Source organism: Petaurus breviceps, unplaced genomic scaffold (genome assembly GCF_028583685.1).
Source record: "Petaurus breviceps papuanus isolate PSGF00001 unplaced genomic scaffold, PetGlider_PUasm1.0 632, whole genome shotgun sequence".
NCBI classification, from domain to species: domain Eukaryota; kingdom Metazoa; phylum Chordata; class Mammalia; order Diprotodontia; family Petauridae; genus Petaurus; species Petaurus breviceps.
The window spans coordinates 4,319-23,461 of record NW_027186423.1 but is presented as its reverse complement, the minus strand read 5'-3'; the positions used below and the strand labels follow the sequence as shown (position 1 = coordinate 23,461).

The following is a 19,143-nucleotide window of genomic DNA, read 5'->3' as shown; positions in this document are numbered from 1 at the left end:
AAGCCCAGTCAGATCCAAAGATTTATAAAAGGAGTTTTCTCACAATTGTTCATCTCAAGCAACCCATATGTCTTATTTGAAGACTGGCCTCGTACTGATTATTGTTTCGATGTTCCTTTGATTTCATATAGACCTTGAGAGGAGTGTTCTACCTTTTTTTCTGAATTCAGGGAATTGCACCTCTTTACTCCCCCCTGACCTCCAACTTGCAAAGTCACTAATCTTTCTTTTTTTTTTTTTCACATTTTAAGTTTCTTTATTATTCAAAAAACATATCCTTTTTATTTACTTTTTTGACTCTGTGCTTGTGCCTTCAACACCTTCACAACGATTTTCTGCTCCTCAATTAGGAAAGCACACTTGATCTGGTCACGGACACATTTAGCACACATGGAGCCACCATAAGCCCGGCTGACATGTTTTGTCTTTGATAGCCTCATAAGAACTTTAGGTCTCACTGCACAAACACCTTGAAGTCTTCCTGGGCACACAGCACAGGCTGATTTTGGTGCTTTTCCAACTTTCTTGGTATAAAGGCAAATAATTCTATTATCCGGGGTTTGTGACAGCTGAGTTTTGTTGGAAGCTGTGTTGTGGGACAGCCTACAGTTTCTGTCAGGTCTGTCACCAGAAAAGGGAAGAGGAAGGACTAATCTTTCATCCAATTAGAAATCAGATTACTGGGGTGGCCAGGTAGTGCAGTGAGTAAGAGCACCAGCCCCAGAGTCAAGAGACCTGTGATCGGTTGTGGACTCAGATACTTAACAACCACACAAAATAACTGGCCGTGTAACCTTGAGCAAGTTACTTAACCCCGACTGCTTTAAAAAAAAAAAAAATCAGATTACCTAATGTTTTATTTCCTTTTAATTAATTGGCCTCATTTGATTAATTGTTTTTAATGTCTAAAAGCCTGGGTCCCCCAGCATTCAGGGGCCAGCCCCAAGCTGAGGGAGGGGCCTGGGCCTGGTTTGTTGGGCAGTTGCCATGTATTGCTTGATAAATTGATATGCTCAGATGATCAAACCTTTGTTTCCTTAGTCATTTCATTTTTCACCTGCCAAAAAAGGAAATGATGTGGGTAAAATCCTGGGCAAACCTTAAAGCACCATATAGATCCTTTTCAAATGTTTTTATTATTCTTCACCTAGACAGTGAGTTCTTTGAGCACAAAGACCTCATATTTCAGGACACTTTTGATTGGTAGGGTCCTGCCTAGGATGGGAAACCATATGGGCATGCCAAGAAGGCCAGGAGAGCATGTCCAATTGCCCCATCATACCTCTTCAGTTTATCCCAGGGACAACATCAAGAGACCAAACTCTGCCTGGAACCACTTCTCTTGGGAAGGAGAGAAAACATTTTATGTATTGGATTCCATACGAACTATGTTCCTTTCAACCTATGCTCTACCTCTCACTGGCTCTCCTTCAGAATTTTCTTGCCACTAAGATTGATGCTCAGAGAACTCTAGCTATAAATGAAGACATTTTTTTTTAAAGCAATTGGGGTTAAGTAACTTGCTCAAGGTTACATGGCCAGTTATTATTTCTGGGTGTGGTGCTGAGTATCTGAGCCTGGATTTGATCCAGGTCATCCCGACACTGGAGCCGGTGCTCTTACTCGCTGAGCCACCTGGCCGCCCCTAAGCAATTGGGGTTAAGTAACTTGCTCAAGGTTACACGGCCAGGTGTCTCTGGGTGGGTGCTAAGTGTCTGAGCCCGGGATTCCATCTCCAGGTCTTCTCAACACTGGAGCCAGTGCTCTTACTCGCTGTGCTACCTGGCCGCCCCATGAAGACATTTTTTTCCAGGGCCAGTGTAGTATCTACTTGCAGTCTTGCTTCATGAGTTTATTTTAAAAAGCCTTACCTGAAAAGTGTCTCAGAGATTAGTTTTTTGGGGGGTTATTCTTAAGAAGTTTTCAACAGACCACCATGGAGTCAACCAGGAACCATGCTGAACTCTTTCAGAGTCGTCTGGGATCTTTTTTTTCCTTTTAAGAGCAAGCTCTGTCATTTGCTTTCCTTTGTATCCTCTGCCCTTAGCACAGTGCCTAGCACATAGAAGACACAATACATTAATGAATGGCTTATCTATCCTTTCCACGTAACTATTACTAATTCAGAAAAACTCACTGATGGGACAAGTCCAACATCACATTCAGTGTTCCACCCCTACAGTCCCTCACTTATGGAAAGAAGGGAGAGGTGCATCCTCATCATAATAACCCAGGATTTTTGTTATTGTTTTTGCCATTTTCACTACTGTCATGAGAGCTGCTTTCCTGATTCAACTGACTTCACTTTGCAGCGGTTCATTTAAGTCATCTCATATTCCTCTGTACTCACCGTGTTCATCTATATTCATCGTCTTTAATCTCTGGTCTAAAGGGAGGGGGGAAGGAAGAATTTAGGAAAAAAAAAGGTTAGACAGAGCCAGTCTCAGGTATCACACACTCCCCTCAATCCTGTGTTCGGCTCCTGCTTTTCTTCTGTGGAGTCAATGAGCCTCCCTAGTTTGAATACTTCTCTACACAAAACAACCATATGCAGCATCCTCTCGACTAGTGCCCTGAAAGACAGCCCTGTGCCTCAAAAGAGCTATATGTGAAGAGGATGATGTGATTTGTGAATCCCATTTGTAGATTTATGTATTTAGCTCATCTCCAGGCACATCTTTTTTTGAGTTCTAAATTCTCATTCTCCCTCTGCCCCCTCCCCCACCCATTGAAAAGTCAAACTCTATGATTTTGATTATATACATGTGAAATTATGCAAAACATATTTCCAAATTAGCCATGTCACCAAAAAAATATAAAGTTAAAAAATTATAGTTCATCTTGCACTCAGTTTGTCAGTTCTCTCTATGAAGGTGGATAGCATTTTCCATCATGAGTCTTTTAGAAACTGCCTTGGATGATTGTATTGATCAGAATAGCTAAGTCATTAACAGCTGATTATCATTACAAGACATGTGAAATGTGCAAATTTAGGGACATCTCCCTCTCCAATGGTCAAGAAGACTATCTGTGCCCAAGCTGCAGTAGAGCCTTCCTAGATCATATTGGTATGATCAGCCATAGGCAGATACATTGTACATCGACCCTGATGTTGTAGGGTCATTTTGGTCCTCTTGGAGCAGGAAGGACAAACAACAGCAATAACAACAACATCGTTGCAACATTGCCGTTACATTGTACAATGATCTTCTGGTTCCACTTGTTTCACTCTGCATTAATTCACATAGGTCCTCCTATGAAAGGTTAAGTGATGCACCCAGAGTTACACATACAGTCAGGCAGGAATGGAAACAAAGCTGAGTACCTATATGTCGCCCTTCCTCTCAAAATAACAATAGAGCAATTAATTATATGCTACTGACAAAGTATTATTCTTGTTTTCCTTGTTTAGGGAAGCATATGATGTTTCCTACCACGGGAATTCCGAAATGAATGTTGAGGACATAGTTGTGAGTTATGATTATCAGCAACTGGGATGTCCAGGCCTGGTCTATTACAAAATTCCATGGAAACCAGTGATTGAATTGTAAGACATCATTGCCTCATTTTACAATAGGCAATAGTCACACTCCCTATCACCAGTTTGCTTTTGTGATCACTTTTTAGTTTATTTCAGATCCTTATGAGGAAACAGAAATCAAGAGCTAGGTTAGAAACTTCGATTCATAAAAATGTCTTAAGATTTTACTTATATATTTTCAGTTTATTCAACAGATCTCAGAATATCACCTAGGAAGAATCATAGACTCTATGTAGATCATTACATGAGGCTAGCCAGGACAACTCACTACCCAGAAAATCTTGTTTCATGTTTGTCCTCAGTAGAGGTAAAATATGAAATATCTGATTAGCAGATTTTAAAAACTGTACTGTCTTAACTGTACTGGCTTCACAACATATTGTAATGTGACTACAATATAAACTGAGCTTCTGAATCCTGTTTAAATCATTCTGTTAATCCACAGTGGGATGTTCTTATATTTATCATTGCTTTTTTTTTTTACAGTCAACCGGCATTTATTAAGCTCCTACTATATACCAGACATTGTTCTAAGCTGGGAACACAAAGAAATGCAAAAGTCAGTCCCTGCTCTTAATTAAGGAGCTTCACAGTCTAATGAGGGGGACAACATGCAAATGACTAGGTACAAACAAAATATAATCAGGATCAATATTGGAGATAACTGATATAAGTCACTAGCATTAAGGGGGAATGAGAAAGATTTGTAAAAGGTGGAGATGACGGAGAAGATTTAGGGCATGGGGAACAGCCAATGAAGATGCTCTTACTGAGTAGGGAGATCGACTGGTAAAGGGCAAGGTCTCCACTTTCTCTCTTTTTTTTTTTTCAACCTCTTCCATACTGGTTTCTCACTGAAACTGCTCTCTCCAAAGTAACCAATGATCTCTTTATCGAAAAATGTAATTTTATTGGTCCTATCCTTTTTTTTTCCCCTTCAAAATGCTTTATTAACTTCAGGTTCACTTCATTCATTTCCACCAGATTTTGGGTTACAATTTTTCTCCCCGTTTTTTCCCTACCCACCTTCCCAAAATAGCGCCCAGGATATCCCCTCCTCTTATTTCCCAATTACATGTAAAATAGTATTAATAATAGTATATATTTTTAAACACTCGGTTTTAAAACTTTAAATTCCAGATTCATTCCCTTCCTCCCTTGTCACCCACCCTTACTGGGAAGATAAACAATTGTACATATGTTGTACAAGTGTAGCTAATGCAAAAACATTACCATAGTAGATATATTGTAGAAGACTAATTATATTTCCCTCCCTCCTATCCCATCTCCCACTTGATCTATTCTCTACTTTGGTCCTGTCCCTTTTCTTTCTTTCTTTTTTTGGTCTTTATTAATTTGTTTACTTTTAGTTTACAAAATTCATTACCACAATTCTTTGAGTTTTAAATTTTCTCTCCCTTCCCCCTCCTCACCCCATGGTGGCATACAATCAAGTATAGTATCTGCAGATACTTTCACATTTGCCATTAGTCAGGTTATAAAGAAGGATTGTTAACAAATGGAATGAAGAATGGGAAAGAGGAAACAAAACCAAACAAGAAAACGAAAAAGGGCAGGTAGTTTGCTTCAGTCTGGCTTCAAACTCAGTTCTTTCTCTGGATGTAAACATCTCTCTCCATCATGAGTCTTTTGGGGTTGACTTATGACTCTGGATTGCTGAGAAGAGTCCAGTTTATCAAAGCTGGTCATCACACATACATTGTGTCTGTAATTGTGTACAAATTCCTCCTGGCTCTACTCTTCTCACTCAGCATCAGTTCGTGTAAGCCTCTCCAGGTAAATATGAAGTCCCTCTGCTCCTTGTTTCTTACTTCACAATAGTATTCCGTAACATGCATATACCACAACTTATTCAGCCATTCCCCAATTGATGGGCACCTCCTAATTTCTAATTCTTTGCTACCACAAAAAGAGCTGCTATAAATATTTTTGTACATATGGATCTTTTTCCCACTTCTGTAATTTTTTTGGGATTACAACCCTAGAAGTGGTATTGCTGAGTCAAAGGGTATAAAATTATTTATAGCCCTTTGGGCATAATTCCAGATTGCTCTCCAGAATGGTTGGATAAGTTCACGCCACCAGCAATGCATTAGTCTTCCAATTTGTCCATATCCTCTCCAGCGTTTGTCATTTTCCTGTTTTGTCATCTTAGCCGATCTGACTGGTGAGATGTGGTACTGCAGAGTTGTTTTGATTTGCATTTCCCTAATCAATAGTGATTTAGAGCATTTTTTCATATGCTTATATATAATCTTTAATTTCTTCCTTTGTAAACTGCCTGTTCATATCCTTTGACCATTTATCAAATGGGGAATGACTTATATTCTTATAGATTTGACTCAATTCTCCGTATATTTTAGAAATGAGTCCTTTATCAGTGACACAGGTTGTAAAAATTATTTCCCAATTTTCAACTTCCCTCTTAATCCTGATGACATTGGCTTTGTTTGTACAGAAGCTTTTCAATTAAATGTAATCAAAATTATCCATATTGCATTTTATAATGCCCTCTAATTCTTGTTTGGTCATAAAGTCTTGCCCTCTCCACAAATCTGACAGGTAAACTATTCCTTTCTTTCCCAGATTGCTTACAGTATCAGCCTTTATACCTAGATCATGCACCCATTTAGACTTGATTTTGGTATATGGTGTTAGATAATGGTCTCTGCCCAGTTTCTGCCATACTATATTCCAGTTTTTCCAGCAGTTTTTGTCAAATAATGAGTTCTTATCCCAAAAACTGGGGTCTTTGGGTTTATCAAACAGTAGATTACTATAGTCATTGACTGCTGAGTCTCGTGTATCCCATCTATTCCATTCAACCACTACTCTTCCTCAGCCAGTACCAAGTAGGTTTGATGACTGCTGCTTTATAGTACAGACTAAAATCTAGTATAGCTAGTCCACCATCCCTAGCATTTTTCATTAATTCCCTTGATTTTCTGGACCTTTTGCTCTTCCAAATGAATTTTGTTACTATTTTTTCTAGCTCCATAAGGTAGTTTTTGGTAAACTGATTGGTATGGTACTAAATATATAATTTAATTTAGGTAAAATTGTCATTTTTATTATATTAGCTTGACCCAGCCATGAGCAATTGATGTCTTTCCAATTAGTAAGATCTGACTTTATTTGTGTGAAAGGTATTTTGTAGTTGTGTTCATATAGGTCTTGGGTTTGTTTTGGCAGGTAGATGCCCAAATATTTTATGTCTACAGTAACTTTAAATGGGTTTTCTCTATCTCTTGCTGTTGAATATCATTAGAAATATACAGGAATGCCGAGGATTTGTGTGGGTTTATTTTATTGCCAAATTTATTGTCTCAAGTAGTTTTTTACTTGATTCTCTTAAGTATATCATCATATCATCTGCAAATAGTGATAGCTTGGGCTCTTCTTTGCCTAATTTGGTTCCTTTTTCTTCTCTAATTGCTACTGCTAATATTTCTAGTACCAGATTGAATAAGAGGGATGATAGTGGACACCCTTGTTTCACCCCTGATCTTATTGAAAATGCTTCTAGCTTCTCCCCATTACATAGAATACTTGCTGATGGCTTTAAATAGATGCTACCTATTATTTTAAGGAAGGCTCCATTTATTCCTATACTTTCTAGTGTTTTTAATAGGAATGGATGTTGTATTTTGTCAAAAGCCTTTTCTGCATCTATCGAGATGATCATGTGGTTTCTGCTAATTTTATTGTCGATATGATCAGTTATACTGATGGTTTTCCTAATATTAAACCATCCTTGCATTCCTGGAATAAATCCTACCTGATCAAAGTGTATCATTCTTGTGATAAGTTGCTGTAGTCTTTCTGCTAACATTAATTTCCCATATGGTTTGTAGAGTACTGGAATCAATTGTTCTTTAAATGTTTGATAGAATTCACTAATAAATCCATCTGGCCCTGGAGATTTTTTCGTAGGGAGTTCACTGATGACTTGTTCGATTTCTTTTTCTGAGATGGGGTTAAATAATTTACTTCTTCAGTTAATTTGGGCAACCTATATTTTTATAAATATTCATCCATTTCAATGAGCATACAACTGGGCAAAACAGTTCCTAATTATTGTTTTAATTTCCTTTTCATTGGTGGTAGGTTCACTCTTTTCATTTTTGATACTCATAATTTGGTTTTCTTTTTTTTTATCATATTGACTAAGGGTCTATCAATTTTATTGTTTTTTTTTTTCATAAAACCGGTTTGGTTTTATTTATTCAAGTTTTCTTAATTTCAACTTTATTAATCTCTCCTTTGGTTTTCAGTATTTCTAATTTAGTATTTTGGGGATTTTCCAATGTTTTTTTTTTTTTCCTAGCTTTTTCAATTGCACACCCAATTCATTTACCTCTCTTTTCTCTAATTTATTCATGTATGCACTCAGGGATATGAGTAAGAACTGCCTTTGCTGCATCCCACAAATTTTGGTATGTTGTCTCATTATTGTCATTCTCTTGAATGAAGTTACTGATTGTTTCTATGATTTCTTGTTTGATCCACTCATTCTTTAGGATTAAATTGTTTAGTTTCCAATTAGTTTTTAGTCTGTCTTTCCATGGCCCTTTATTGCATATGATTTTTATTGCATCACGATCTGAGAATGATGTATTTATTATTTCTGCCTTTCTGCACTGTATTGTGAGGTTTTTATGTCCTAGTACATGGTCAATTTTTGTGTCTGTGCCATGTACCGCTGAGAAGGTATATTCCTTTTTATCCCCATTCAGTTTTCTCCAGAGATCTGTCATACCTACCCTCTCTAAAATTCTATTCACCCCCTTAACTTCTTTCTTGTTTATTTTGAGGTTGGAGTTATCAAGCTCAGAGAGGGGGAGATTAAGGTCTCCCACTAGTATAGTTTTGCTATCTATTTCTACCTCTAATTCCTTTACCTTCTCCTCTAGGAATTTGGATGCTATACCACTTGGTGCATATATGTTAAGTAATGATATTGCTTCATTCTCGATGGTGCCTTTTAGCAGGATATAGAGGTAAAATATCTCAATATAAAAATAACTGACCTGGAAAACAGATCCAGAAGAGATAACCTGAGAATCATAGGCCTACTAGAAAATCATGATGAAAAAATGAGCCTGGACAACATTCTCCAAGAGCTCATTAAGGAAAACTGCCCTGAGATATTAGAACCTGAGGGTAAAATAGAAATCGAGAGAAGAGATCCCAAATTGAAAAGTCCTCAAAATGTTGCGGCCAAACTCAAGAACTACCAGGTAAAAGAGAAAATACTTCAAGTGGCCAGAAAGAAACAATTCAAATATCAAGGCACCACAGTGAGGATCGCACAGGATTTGGCAGCCTCTACACTGAAAGATTGGAGGCAGTCAAATACAATTTTCCATAAGGCAAAAGAGCTTGGGTTACAACCAAGGATCACCTACCCTGCGAGACTGAGCATATTCTTCCAGGCAAAGAAATGGTCATTCAACGATATAACAGAATTCCAGACCTTCCTGATGAAAAAGCCAGAGCTCAATGGAAAATTCAACCTCAGTATAGAAGCTGCCAGATCCTGAGTTATCCTGATTGTGTTTCCACAATATTCAAATTGTTTCTTCCTGGCTGCTTATAATATTCTCTCCTTAATCTGGGAATTCCGGAACCTGGCTATACTATTCCTAGGAGTTTTCTTTTTGAGATCTTTTTCAGGAGGTGATCAATGGATTCTTTCAACCTCTATTTTTTGCCTTCTAGTTCTTTTTTTAAGTTATCTCTCCTGGATCTATATTCCAGGTCAGTGGTTTTTCCCATGAGATATTTCACATTGCCTTCTATTCTTTCATTTGTTTGTATCTGTTTAACAGCATCTTGATTTCTCATAAAGTCACTAGCTTCCCTTTGCTCCATTCTAAATCTGAAGGAATGATTCTCCTCAGTGAGCTTTTGAGATTCTTTTTCCATCTGGCAAATTTGACTTTTTAAGGCATTCCTCTCCTCATTGTTTTTTTTGAGCCTCTTTTGCCATTTGAGTTAGTCTGTTTTTTAAGGTGTTATTTTCCTCAGTCAGGCTGTTGACTCTCATTTCATAATTTTCTTGCATGTTCTCATTTCTCTTCCCAGTTTTTCCTCCACTTCTCTTACCTGCTTCTTAAGGTCTTCTATGGTCTGTAACCAGCTCGTATTTTCCTTTGAAGCTTTTGGTGCAGGAGTTCTGACTTCACTGTCTTCCTCCTGTTCCATGCTTTGATCCTTTTTCTCCCCAAAATAAGAGTCTAATGTTGGATTGATTTGCTTGGTTCACTTCCTTTTTCCTGGTCATTTTGCCACTCAATTACTTGACTTTGGGGCTTTTTGCCACAGTAGGACTCTGCCACCAGACACGGAAGCTTCTGTCCCAAATGCTGGGGCATTCTCAGCTGCCAGAAGTATTAGGTGCCCTCTCTGAAGCTTCCACACGCTCTGGCAAGCTGGACCCCCACCCCAGACTGCAATCCAGATCCAAGCAGGTTAAAGCAAGAGCAATTACCCCTCAGACTGGTCACTTGGTCCCCCTACAGTCTGCAGGCCAGGAGATGAAGCTGCAATGTGGCGAGGGCTGTGCTGCATCCCTCAGCGGCTTCTCACCCTGGGGGCAAAAGCCCACACTCTCCCAACTACTGGTCCCAAAGTCCACACTGCACTGACCTCTCACTTTGTCCTTAGCATCTATGTGTTGATAATTCTGGAAACGGCCACAGCTGCTGGTGATCTGGAGTCCCTCCAGCCGGTGGTTGGTCAGGCCTGTCCTGGGGCTGAAACCTTCGGCTCTCGCAGGCCTGAGCTCGGCTCCCAGAGTGCTGCACTGGCTGATTCCTGCTGGCCTGCCGGGCTTTCCTCAGTGGGAGGTTAGCTTCTCTGTGTCATTTTGTGGGTTCTGTAGCTCCAAAGTTTGTTCAGAGTCCCCTTTTACATAAATTGGGTAAGGTAGAAGCTAGAGCCGTGTGGAAGTCCTGTTTCTACTCTGCCATCACCAGTGTGGTCCTGTATCATTGCTTTAAATAAGATGGCTGTTCTACACCAACATCACCATCCCCCCACTCTAATAAAACAAAACAACAAGAAAAGCAAAACATAAAATCAAAACTCTAGAGGTAGCAGGCAATGGCAATACTGGATGAGATCTTGTAGCTTGTAGCCTAAGACCTGCCTCTGATGCACATTAAGCTGTGTGATCCTGGGCAAACCATTTAATTTCTCAGTGCTCTAGACCACTCTTTTAAGACAGAGGTTCTTAATCTGGGATCCATGAACTTGTTTTTAGAAATTCTATTGATAACTGTATTTCAGTTATATAACTGTCTATCAGGGGAAGCTAGGTAGCTCAGTGGGTAGAGTACAAGACCTGATGTCAGGAAGATTCCTTTTCCTGAGTTCAAATCTTGTTTCAGACACTTACTAGCTACATGACTCTGGGCAAGTCCCTTAACTCTGTTGGCCTTGTTTTCCTCATCTGTAAAATGAACTGGAGAAGGAAATTGCAAATCATTCAAAATCTTTGCCAAGAAAGCCTCAAATGGGGTCATGAAGAATCACACACCAATGAATAACAGCAATTTCCAGAGAATTGGTTTTCATTGCAATCCCATATACTTTATTTTATGCATTAATAACATTTTTTTCTGGGAAGGGATCCATAGGCTTCACCAGCCTGCCAAAAGCATCCATGCCCCCCCCCCCCCAAATTAAGGACCACTGCTTTCAGATTATATTTTGTAGAAAACTGTGATGACTTACATTGGTAGGGACACTTTCTTCATTGGGACTTCCCTATGCGAATGAAACCATGGGTGCAATATCCTTATCCTTCCTAGCAGCCAGCAGTAAAAGGGAGTCCTTCATATCAAGAAGTAATAATAGAGAGGGAGGGAAATTGTTCTTTTCATTTCCAAGTAGGATTTTAAGCCTAAAGATGCCAAAGAACACAGTTGTGAGTCACAGCAGCCAAAATACGTTAGAGTTGGGAGAAAAAAAAAGGGGGGGGGGGAACCAGCACAGAGAAGATAAAGCCCTCATACAGACCATTCTACTATTTAAATAAAGAAGCTTTTCCCAGCCATTCCCTAACCCCACCCCCTTTTTCATCTAGAACTTCCTTAAGGAATAAAGACTGGAACAAGGAACTCCTTAAGGAATAAGAAGTGTGGTAGCTGACCTTCACCTCTCACACTCAGTAATAGGTGAAAGGAGGAAATCTTATTAATCAATTGAAGATCAAACAATTACAGGAACCACTCCTTTGCAGAAGTGGGAAGTCCACAGGGTAGAACATTTTACATACATACATTTTCAGACTTTTTCCAATGCACTGATTGGTTTTGCTAATTTGTTTGCTCTTCCTTTTTCTTTGTTCTTTAAAAAAATATGCTGTTATATGGGATGGCTCTCTGGGAGGAAGAAGGGGGAAGATGCTAAGAGAAATTCTGAAAACCAAAAGTTATCAACAAAAATGACATTTAAAAAGTATTGTGGTAATCCTTTTTGGTATTTAATAAAAGTCACCAATTTGCATTGTTTTGTTTCTTTAAAACACTGGTACCACCTGATTTAGAATCAACATTCATTTCCTTTTTTCATCACTTCCCCATAAATTCATTTTTTGGTCTAATTGATACCAAGAAGTTAATGAGGAAAAAAAAAAAACAAATCCTTCAGGAATAGCTAAGATAAAGATCCTAATTGATTTACTGACTTCCCAGAATTTGATCCTGCTCAGTATTTGTAATTTCTCCAGCCAAAGCTCTTAGAAGCCTCAGATGTATATTCTGGGATTATATCCCAATTGTCCTGACTTGATGCTCTATGTGCATGTTCCACTAATTTGCACATACCTTCTCTTTGTGTCTGTATACCACAGGTGGGAAGGAGACCAGTTTGTGGAAGTTGTTACAAGAGAATTTGTCCTGTTAGAAACACATGGAATACATACTTACCATTATACCTTGACTGTTGGCAAGGCTTCCTGCATATCACAGGCTCAGAACTGGACTTCAATGATAGAAAGGACTGGAGATGTGTCCGGGTGGGATAGAGAGGTAATGCTTTATTTAATGCTTAAGTGGATTGCTTTAAAAAGAAAGTGTGAAAGGGCAACCAAGGTTCTTTAATGTCCTGTTATTAAAAGCTTGAAGCAGCTAGGTGATACAGTAGATAAGAGTGCCAGGGCTAGAGTCAGGAAGTCTGAGTTCAAATCCAGCCTCAGACACTTACTAGCTATGTGACCCTGGGCAAGTCACTTAACCCTGTTGGCCTCAGTTTCCTCATCAAATGGCAAACCACTCCAGAATCTTTGCCAAATCAGGTCATGAAGAGTCAGACACATATGAAAAAACTAAACAACAAAAGTAAAAGCTTATTCATTCAAAAAATATTTGACTTGCACTCAATCTCCATGCTTCCTTTCCATAGCCCAGTTAGTACATGATATGATAGAGAATACAGAGTGTTTTCATATTTCTATCACCTCTACTTTTAAAGAATATTGGACTAGTAGTCAAGAGACCCATGCTCTAGTTATGGCTGTACCACTAATTAAGCTATGTGATTTGGACAAGTCATTTTCCACCTCTGGATCAGTCTTCCCTCATCAGTAAAATAAGGAAACTTAATCTCTAGCTAGGTCCTCTTTCCATAGTTTCCATATACTTTCCATAGTATATGTACTATGGAAAATACAAAGGATACCAGCACAAAGGATATATGCACTTCTTTGTCCAAAAACTTCATTACCAGTGTTTAAAAAAAAAATGACTGAAGCCTTCTCCCAAGGCATCAGAGAAAGGGGCAATAAAAATACCATTCATTACTTAAGTGACATTTCACAAAATGAAACTATTCTATGGGTATCTGAAACTCCGGAGAGCAGGCCCATGAGTTCCATTGAGAAAGTTTGTCATGAGAGGCACCAGCACCCACACCAAACCCATATATTTTACTATCTCTGAGTCTCTTCACCTCATTTTAAAAATCACTGATAACTTTGGAGCCAGGAGCATAATGGATAGAACACCAAGCCTGGAGTCAGGAAGACTCACCTCTATGAGTTCAGATCTGGCCTGAGACACTTACTAGCTGTGTGTCCCTGGGCAAGTTATTGTTTGCTTCAGTTTCCTCATCTATAAAATATCTAGAGAAGGAAATGGTAAATCACTCCAGCATCTTTGCCAAGAAAACCCCAAATGGGGTCACAAAGAGTCAGACACAACTGAAATGACTGAACAAGAATAACTTTGGAGAGGGAAGTCTCAGTGAAATGATGAGGTTAGAGCCCAGACTGTAAGGAGTTAAGAAGTGAGTAAGCAGAGGCACCTGGTATAGACAACCTTTTCAAGGAGTATAACCACAAAGGGCAGAAGTATATAATGATAGTGGGGATAGAAGGATGAAGTGAGTGTTTTTTTTTAGAATAGAGCAGGAACATACACAAATCTCATGTGAAGCTTCTCTCCCTCCCCTCTTTCCCTCTAATATGATACATTTTGTGAGTCTTCTCCATGGAGTCCTATGCTTAACTGGTTGCTATTCCCTCCTTGAACCAGAACCAATGAGGGAAAAGCTCATATGATACTCATTTCCCTCCCTTCTTTTCTTCTGCTATATTGTTTTTATGCCTTTGTGTGGCATAATTTACCCTTTTCCACTTCATTCATTCCTCTTCTTCCATTGCAGTTCCTTTGTAGCCCTTGATAAGATTTTTTTTTAAATCATCATTTTGTGTAATTTATACTCATACCCTCTACTTGTCTATGAACAGTTTGCTCTTATTAAATAACAGGGTATGTGTTTGTTTTCCTTGTTCACCTTTCTATGTCACTCTTGCATCTCATAATTGGAGGTTAAATTTTCCATTGAGCTCTGGCTTTTTCATCAGGAAGGTCTGGAACTCTGTTATATCATTGAATGACCATCTCTTTGCCTGGAAGAATATGCTCAGTCTTGCTGGGTAGGTGATCCTTGGTTGTAACCCAAGCTCTTTTGCCTTCCAGAAAATTGAATTCCACTGCCTCTGATCTTTCAGTGTAGAGGCTGCCAAATCCTGTGCGATCCTCACTGTGGACCCTTGATATCTGAATTGTTTCTTTCTGGCCACTTGAAGTATTTTTTCTTTTACCTGGTAGTTCTAGAGTTTGGCCACAACATTTTGAGGACTTTTCAGTTTGATATCTCTTTCAGGAGGGGTCCAGTGGATTCTCTTGATTTCTATTTTATCCTCAGGTTCTGGTATCTCAGGGCAGTTTTCTTTAACGAGCTCTTGGAGAATGTTGTCCAGGCTCATTTTTCATCATGATTTTCTAGTAGGCCTATGATTCTCAGATTATCTCTCCTGGATCTGTTTTCCAGGTCAGTTATTTTTCCATTGAGATGTTTTACCTCTTTCTCTAATTTTTCATTCTTGTTGTTTTGTTTGACTAATTCTTGGTTCCTCAGAGAGTTTTGTTTCAATTTGGTTGATTCTACTTGTTAGCAAATCATTTTCCTTGGTTAGTTTTTGGAGCTCCTTTTCCATATCATACACTTTTCTTTTTAGGGAGCTGTTTCCTTCATTATAGTGTTTTTCTAATTCTGCAATTTTGGTTTTGAAAGAATTATTCATTTTGTCTTCTATCTCTCTCATTTGGTTTTCAAAGTTCCTTTTGACCTCATCTAGGAGAACTTTCTGTGCTTGGGACCCATTCCCTGTTGATGTTTCAGCGGTGGGTGTGGAGTCCACTTTGTCTTCCTCTGAGTTTGGTTCCTCCCTTTGAGGATAACAGGATTCCAGAGTCTTTATAGTCTGCTGTCTACCCATTCTGAGGCAGGGCCCTAGCCACGCCCTTCCTCTAAGGATCCCAAACATTTACCGTAGAGGGTTCTGCCCTGGGACAATAGTTACTATGTTTTGGGGGGGTGGGGGACAGGACAGGGGCCCTGCATTTGGTTCTTACCTTGCTCTTTCCAGTCCCAGCCCTTTGGTGATAGGCCTGGTAGTGGCCCTTGGGGCCGGTGGGACGACTTGCCCTCCGAGTTGATCAGGCCTCTTCTGGGCCTGCCTCTGTGGGCCACTCAGGCAGAAGGCATCTGAGTGATAAAGAGATGAGGCAGCGGTGAAAAGACATAGTTCACAGTGAATGTCCAACTTTTTTTCCTGTAAAATGGGAGGTAAGGTTCTCAACTGAGAGGATGGAGGGAAAGAGAGTCATGGGAGCTTTGAGGAGGGATGAAAAGGTTTGTAAGAGCTATGGTGGAGTTCACAAGGGAGGTATAATAGGACTGCCTAGCAGCAATAAGGACCAGGTTAAGGTTATGTAACATGAATTTATAGTGGATCCAGTCAGAACTGTTTCATGATTTTCTCCACCTTTGTTGAGCAGCACATGTATAGGATTGAAGGTGAGAGGTGATGGTGAGTTTTCCAAGGCTGAGGTTTGGTAGGGTACATCTGGTAATGTGATAAGAGGGTCAAGGACTCAAGAAAAAAGGATAGAGCAGAGTTCAACTGGTTCATCATGGGTTCAAGAGGGGAAAAAGAAGAGAATGGCTAGAACATAGGAGATGGGTGGGACTCACAGGATTGGAGGTCACAGTGCAGATGAAGAGTAGGGTTTTGTAAGGTAAGGCAGACAACGTGATGGAAAGTTCATAGATGATGCTTGGAGATTTCCAAATTCTTAAACATGGTGGTGGTGGTGTATTTGTGGATGATGACAAGATCAAGGGTATGACCATTTTTGAGTACTGCTGAGGTAGGGTGGAGGAGTGACTCATGAGGAATTAGTAGGTTGAGGAGCTGTGAGTTGAGGGTGCTTCAGGGGGAGAGTCAACATGTATGTTGAAGTCCCCTAGTATGAGGACAGGGTTGCAGAGTAGAGAATAATTTTCAGCTACATATTGAATTTATTGAAGAAAGAAGGGTAGTTACCTGGGGGGGGGGGTCCTATAGACAACAGCTACCAGGATTTTGATTAGGGGGTAGAGATGAATAACATGAACCTCAAAGATAAAGAGGTTGCTGGGTGGTGAAGAGGGGAAGAGAGAAGGGAGAGAGCCATGTTGGTGGCAAGGGAAACAAGGGAGTATTCCCACTCCCCATTATCAACCTGCGAGCCAAGGGGAATGATGGGCACCTTACCAATTCAAAACTTTTCTCATCTTTCTTAGAATTATGTCAGCTGCCACAAAAAACAAGAAGATGAACCATTGTTATGGCCTGATGTTCAATACGAGATTCTTGGGGGCTCAACAAAAAATAGTATACTTTTTAAGGAAAGAAATGGAATTTACATATTTTTTTTACGTGTTATAGATCCTCTTTACAGGTCAGTTGAAGTACAAAAGAGTTCAGTGGGGAGAATAATCTTTTTCTAGGGCAACAGGTTGGGATGCTATTGTGAGGGGAATGAGACACAGATATTGGCCTTCTGTGTACAACTCCTCCTCCTCCTCACTCCTCCCCTTGATTCTTCATCAAATGCTTGGCCAAAGACCATAAGCTTTCTGGACTGGAAGCAATAAAACTCTAATAGTGCAATGACAGGCAGCTTTAGCTCATGTTCCTCCCCTCTACCCAGGGGCAAGAGAAGAGTCTACTATGGAATTCTCCCTTCTTTGCATCTTCCCTTAATTCTGCAGCTGGTTATAATCTGAAATCATGGTGGAGGGTGCCATTTGGGTATAGAAAGAAGGGGAGGAAAAAGGGTTATGATTCTCTTCAATTCTTGTAGAATCTTGAACCTTTCCTCTAGAGGGTTATCCTGGCTGACTTGGGGCTCCTGTTAATAGGAAAAGTTTTGGTCTTTCTAATATTCCATGCTTTCCCAACCCATCCAACCACCATCTTGCAGAGAGAGAGAAAAAAAGCACTTCCAAATAGTGACTTTATGGGGTGGCTAGGTGGCGCAGTGAATAGAGCACTGGCCCTGGAGTCAGGAGTACCTGAGTTCAAATTCAGCCCAGATACTTAACACAAAAACTAGCCATGTGACCTTGGGCAAGTCACTTAACCCCAACTGCCCTCAAAAAATGATAACAACAACATATAGTGAGATTAAGCTACAAATCTCCTGGACTCACCTACATTCTTCCTTTTCTTCTTGTAGCTACTGTGATTTGTCGACCACGTTCAGCATATATGTTTATGGTGCTTTACCAAAACAGACACTACCTGATTATTCAGTTGTCATAGGTATGCTGAGTTTCATGTTGTTTTCACTCTGGCTTGGATACATCATTCCAAAACTGTTAAAATCAGAGCATGGAAAAAAATTCAAATCATTTTTCCAGAATTTATGCCACAAGGAGAAAAAAGAAGTGAAATTTCGTCTGCCAAAGCACAATAAATAATGCATTAGAATATATGATTACTACTTATTAAAATATTATAGGGAAATGTTAAAATTAAATAGCTATGAGTTTTCTTTTTTAAATTAAATGTTCTCTTTTCCAATTAACAAACAACCATTCTCTCTCCCTCCCACTGTCCTCACCCCCTGGGGAGATGGGGGTGAACAAGAAAAACAAGAGCCCTGAAACAAGTGAAATAAATCCCTACAAAGACCACATCTAAGAATCTATGACTCCTTGTGCCCATTTGGTCCATCTCTCTGTCAAGGGGTGGGCAGTGTTCTAAATCCTTAATCTTCTGGAATCATGGTCAGTCTCTGTGCTGCTCATAGTCTTTCAGAACTGTCCAGTTTTGCAATTTTATATCATAAATTGTTCCCCTGGTTTTACTCATTTCATCCCACGTGTTCCTTGTTTGAATAGACTTCTACTTTAATCCCATCCCCCATTTCTCCCCTTTTCTTTCCATGTATCATCTGACCTTTCTTCTTTTAAGATAATAATGTGAATAAGTAGTTTCCAGAGGAAGAAATCAAAGCTATCAATAGCCACGTGGAGAAAAAAAAATGCCCTAAATCACTAATAATTAGAGAGATGCAAATTAAAGCAACTCAGGTGCCACCTCACATGTATCAGACTAAAAATGGCTAAAATAATAAAAAGGAAAGTGAGAAACGCTGGAGGACATGCGGGAAAATACGTACACTAATGCACTGTTGGTGGTGCTATGAATGAACTAGTTCAGACATTCTGAAATACAATTTGGAACCATACCCAAAAAGCTATCAAGTGGTGTGTATCCTTTGACCCAGCAACCCTAGGTCTATACCTCAAAGAGATCAAAGAAAGAGGAAAAGGACCCATATGTACCAAAATATTTATAGAAGCCCTTCTTTGTGCTGGCTAAGAATTGAAGACTGAGGGGAAACAGAAGAAGGAACATGAAACCGAAAAGCTTCTGCACAGACAACATTAATGCTCCTAGCATAAGAGGGGAAGTAGATTGTGTGTGGGTGTGTGTGTGGGGGGAATCATTATCAAATTTCTCTGATAGAGTTTCAAGATACATAAACATATACGCATAAATATATATAAATGTACACATGTATGTATATACATGGATATGCATATACACATATAACAATGCACATATTACATGTGCATACACATAAAAGCATATATCATGTATATTCATGTATATATACATTTATGCACATATATATGTAATTGTTAGCCATCCCTCAATGGATGAATGTTCA

General features: G+C 39.4%; 1 protein-coding gene and 1 long non-coding RNA gene across 3 annotated transcripts in view; both read right to left on the bottom strand.

Annotated features, from left to right (window-relative positions):
• Window positions 1-223: 223 nt before the first annotated feature.
• On the bottom strand, window positions 224-665 carry LOC138173657 (large ribosomal subunit protein eL34-like; the record flags this gene model as incomplete). The annotated part of the gene is made up of 1 exon (XM_069103703.1): window positions 224-665. A coding segment is annotated over one exon (384 nt), but the record flags the coding sequence as incomplete, so codon positions are not given.
• A 6,294-nt stretch (window positions 666-6,959) lies between these two features.
• LOC138173658 (uncharacterized) overlaps window positions 6,960-19,143 on the bottom strand; it is a 16,496-nt gene continuing 4,312 nt past the window's right edge. The window contains exons 1-5 of one of the 2 annotated variants that reach the window (XR_011171481.1): window positions 17,615-19,143; window positions 15,490-15,622; window positions 11,851-13,691; window positions 11,303-11,471; window positions 6,960-10,607 (exon numbers count right to left, since the gene is read on the bottom strand). The exon at window positions 17,615-19,143 is cut by the window's right edge and continues 4,312 nt beyond it. This is a non-coding gene — a long non-coding RNA (uncharacterized lncRNA). The other variant, XR_011171480.1, reaches the window with a different exon arrangement.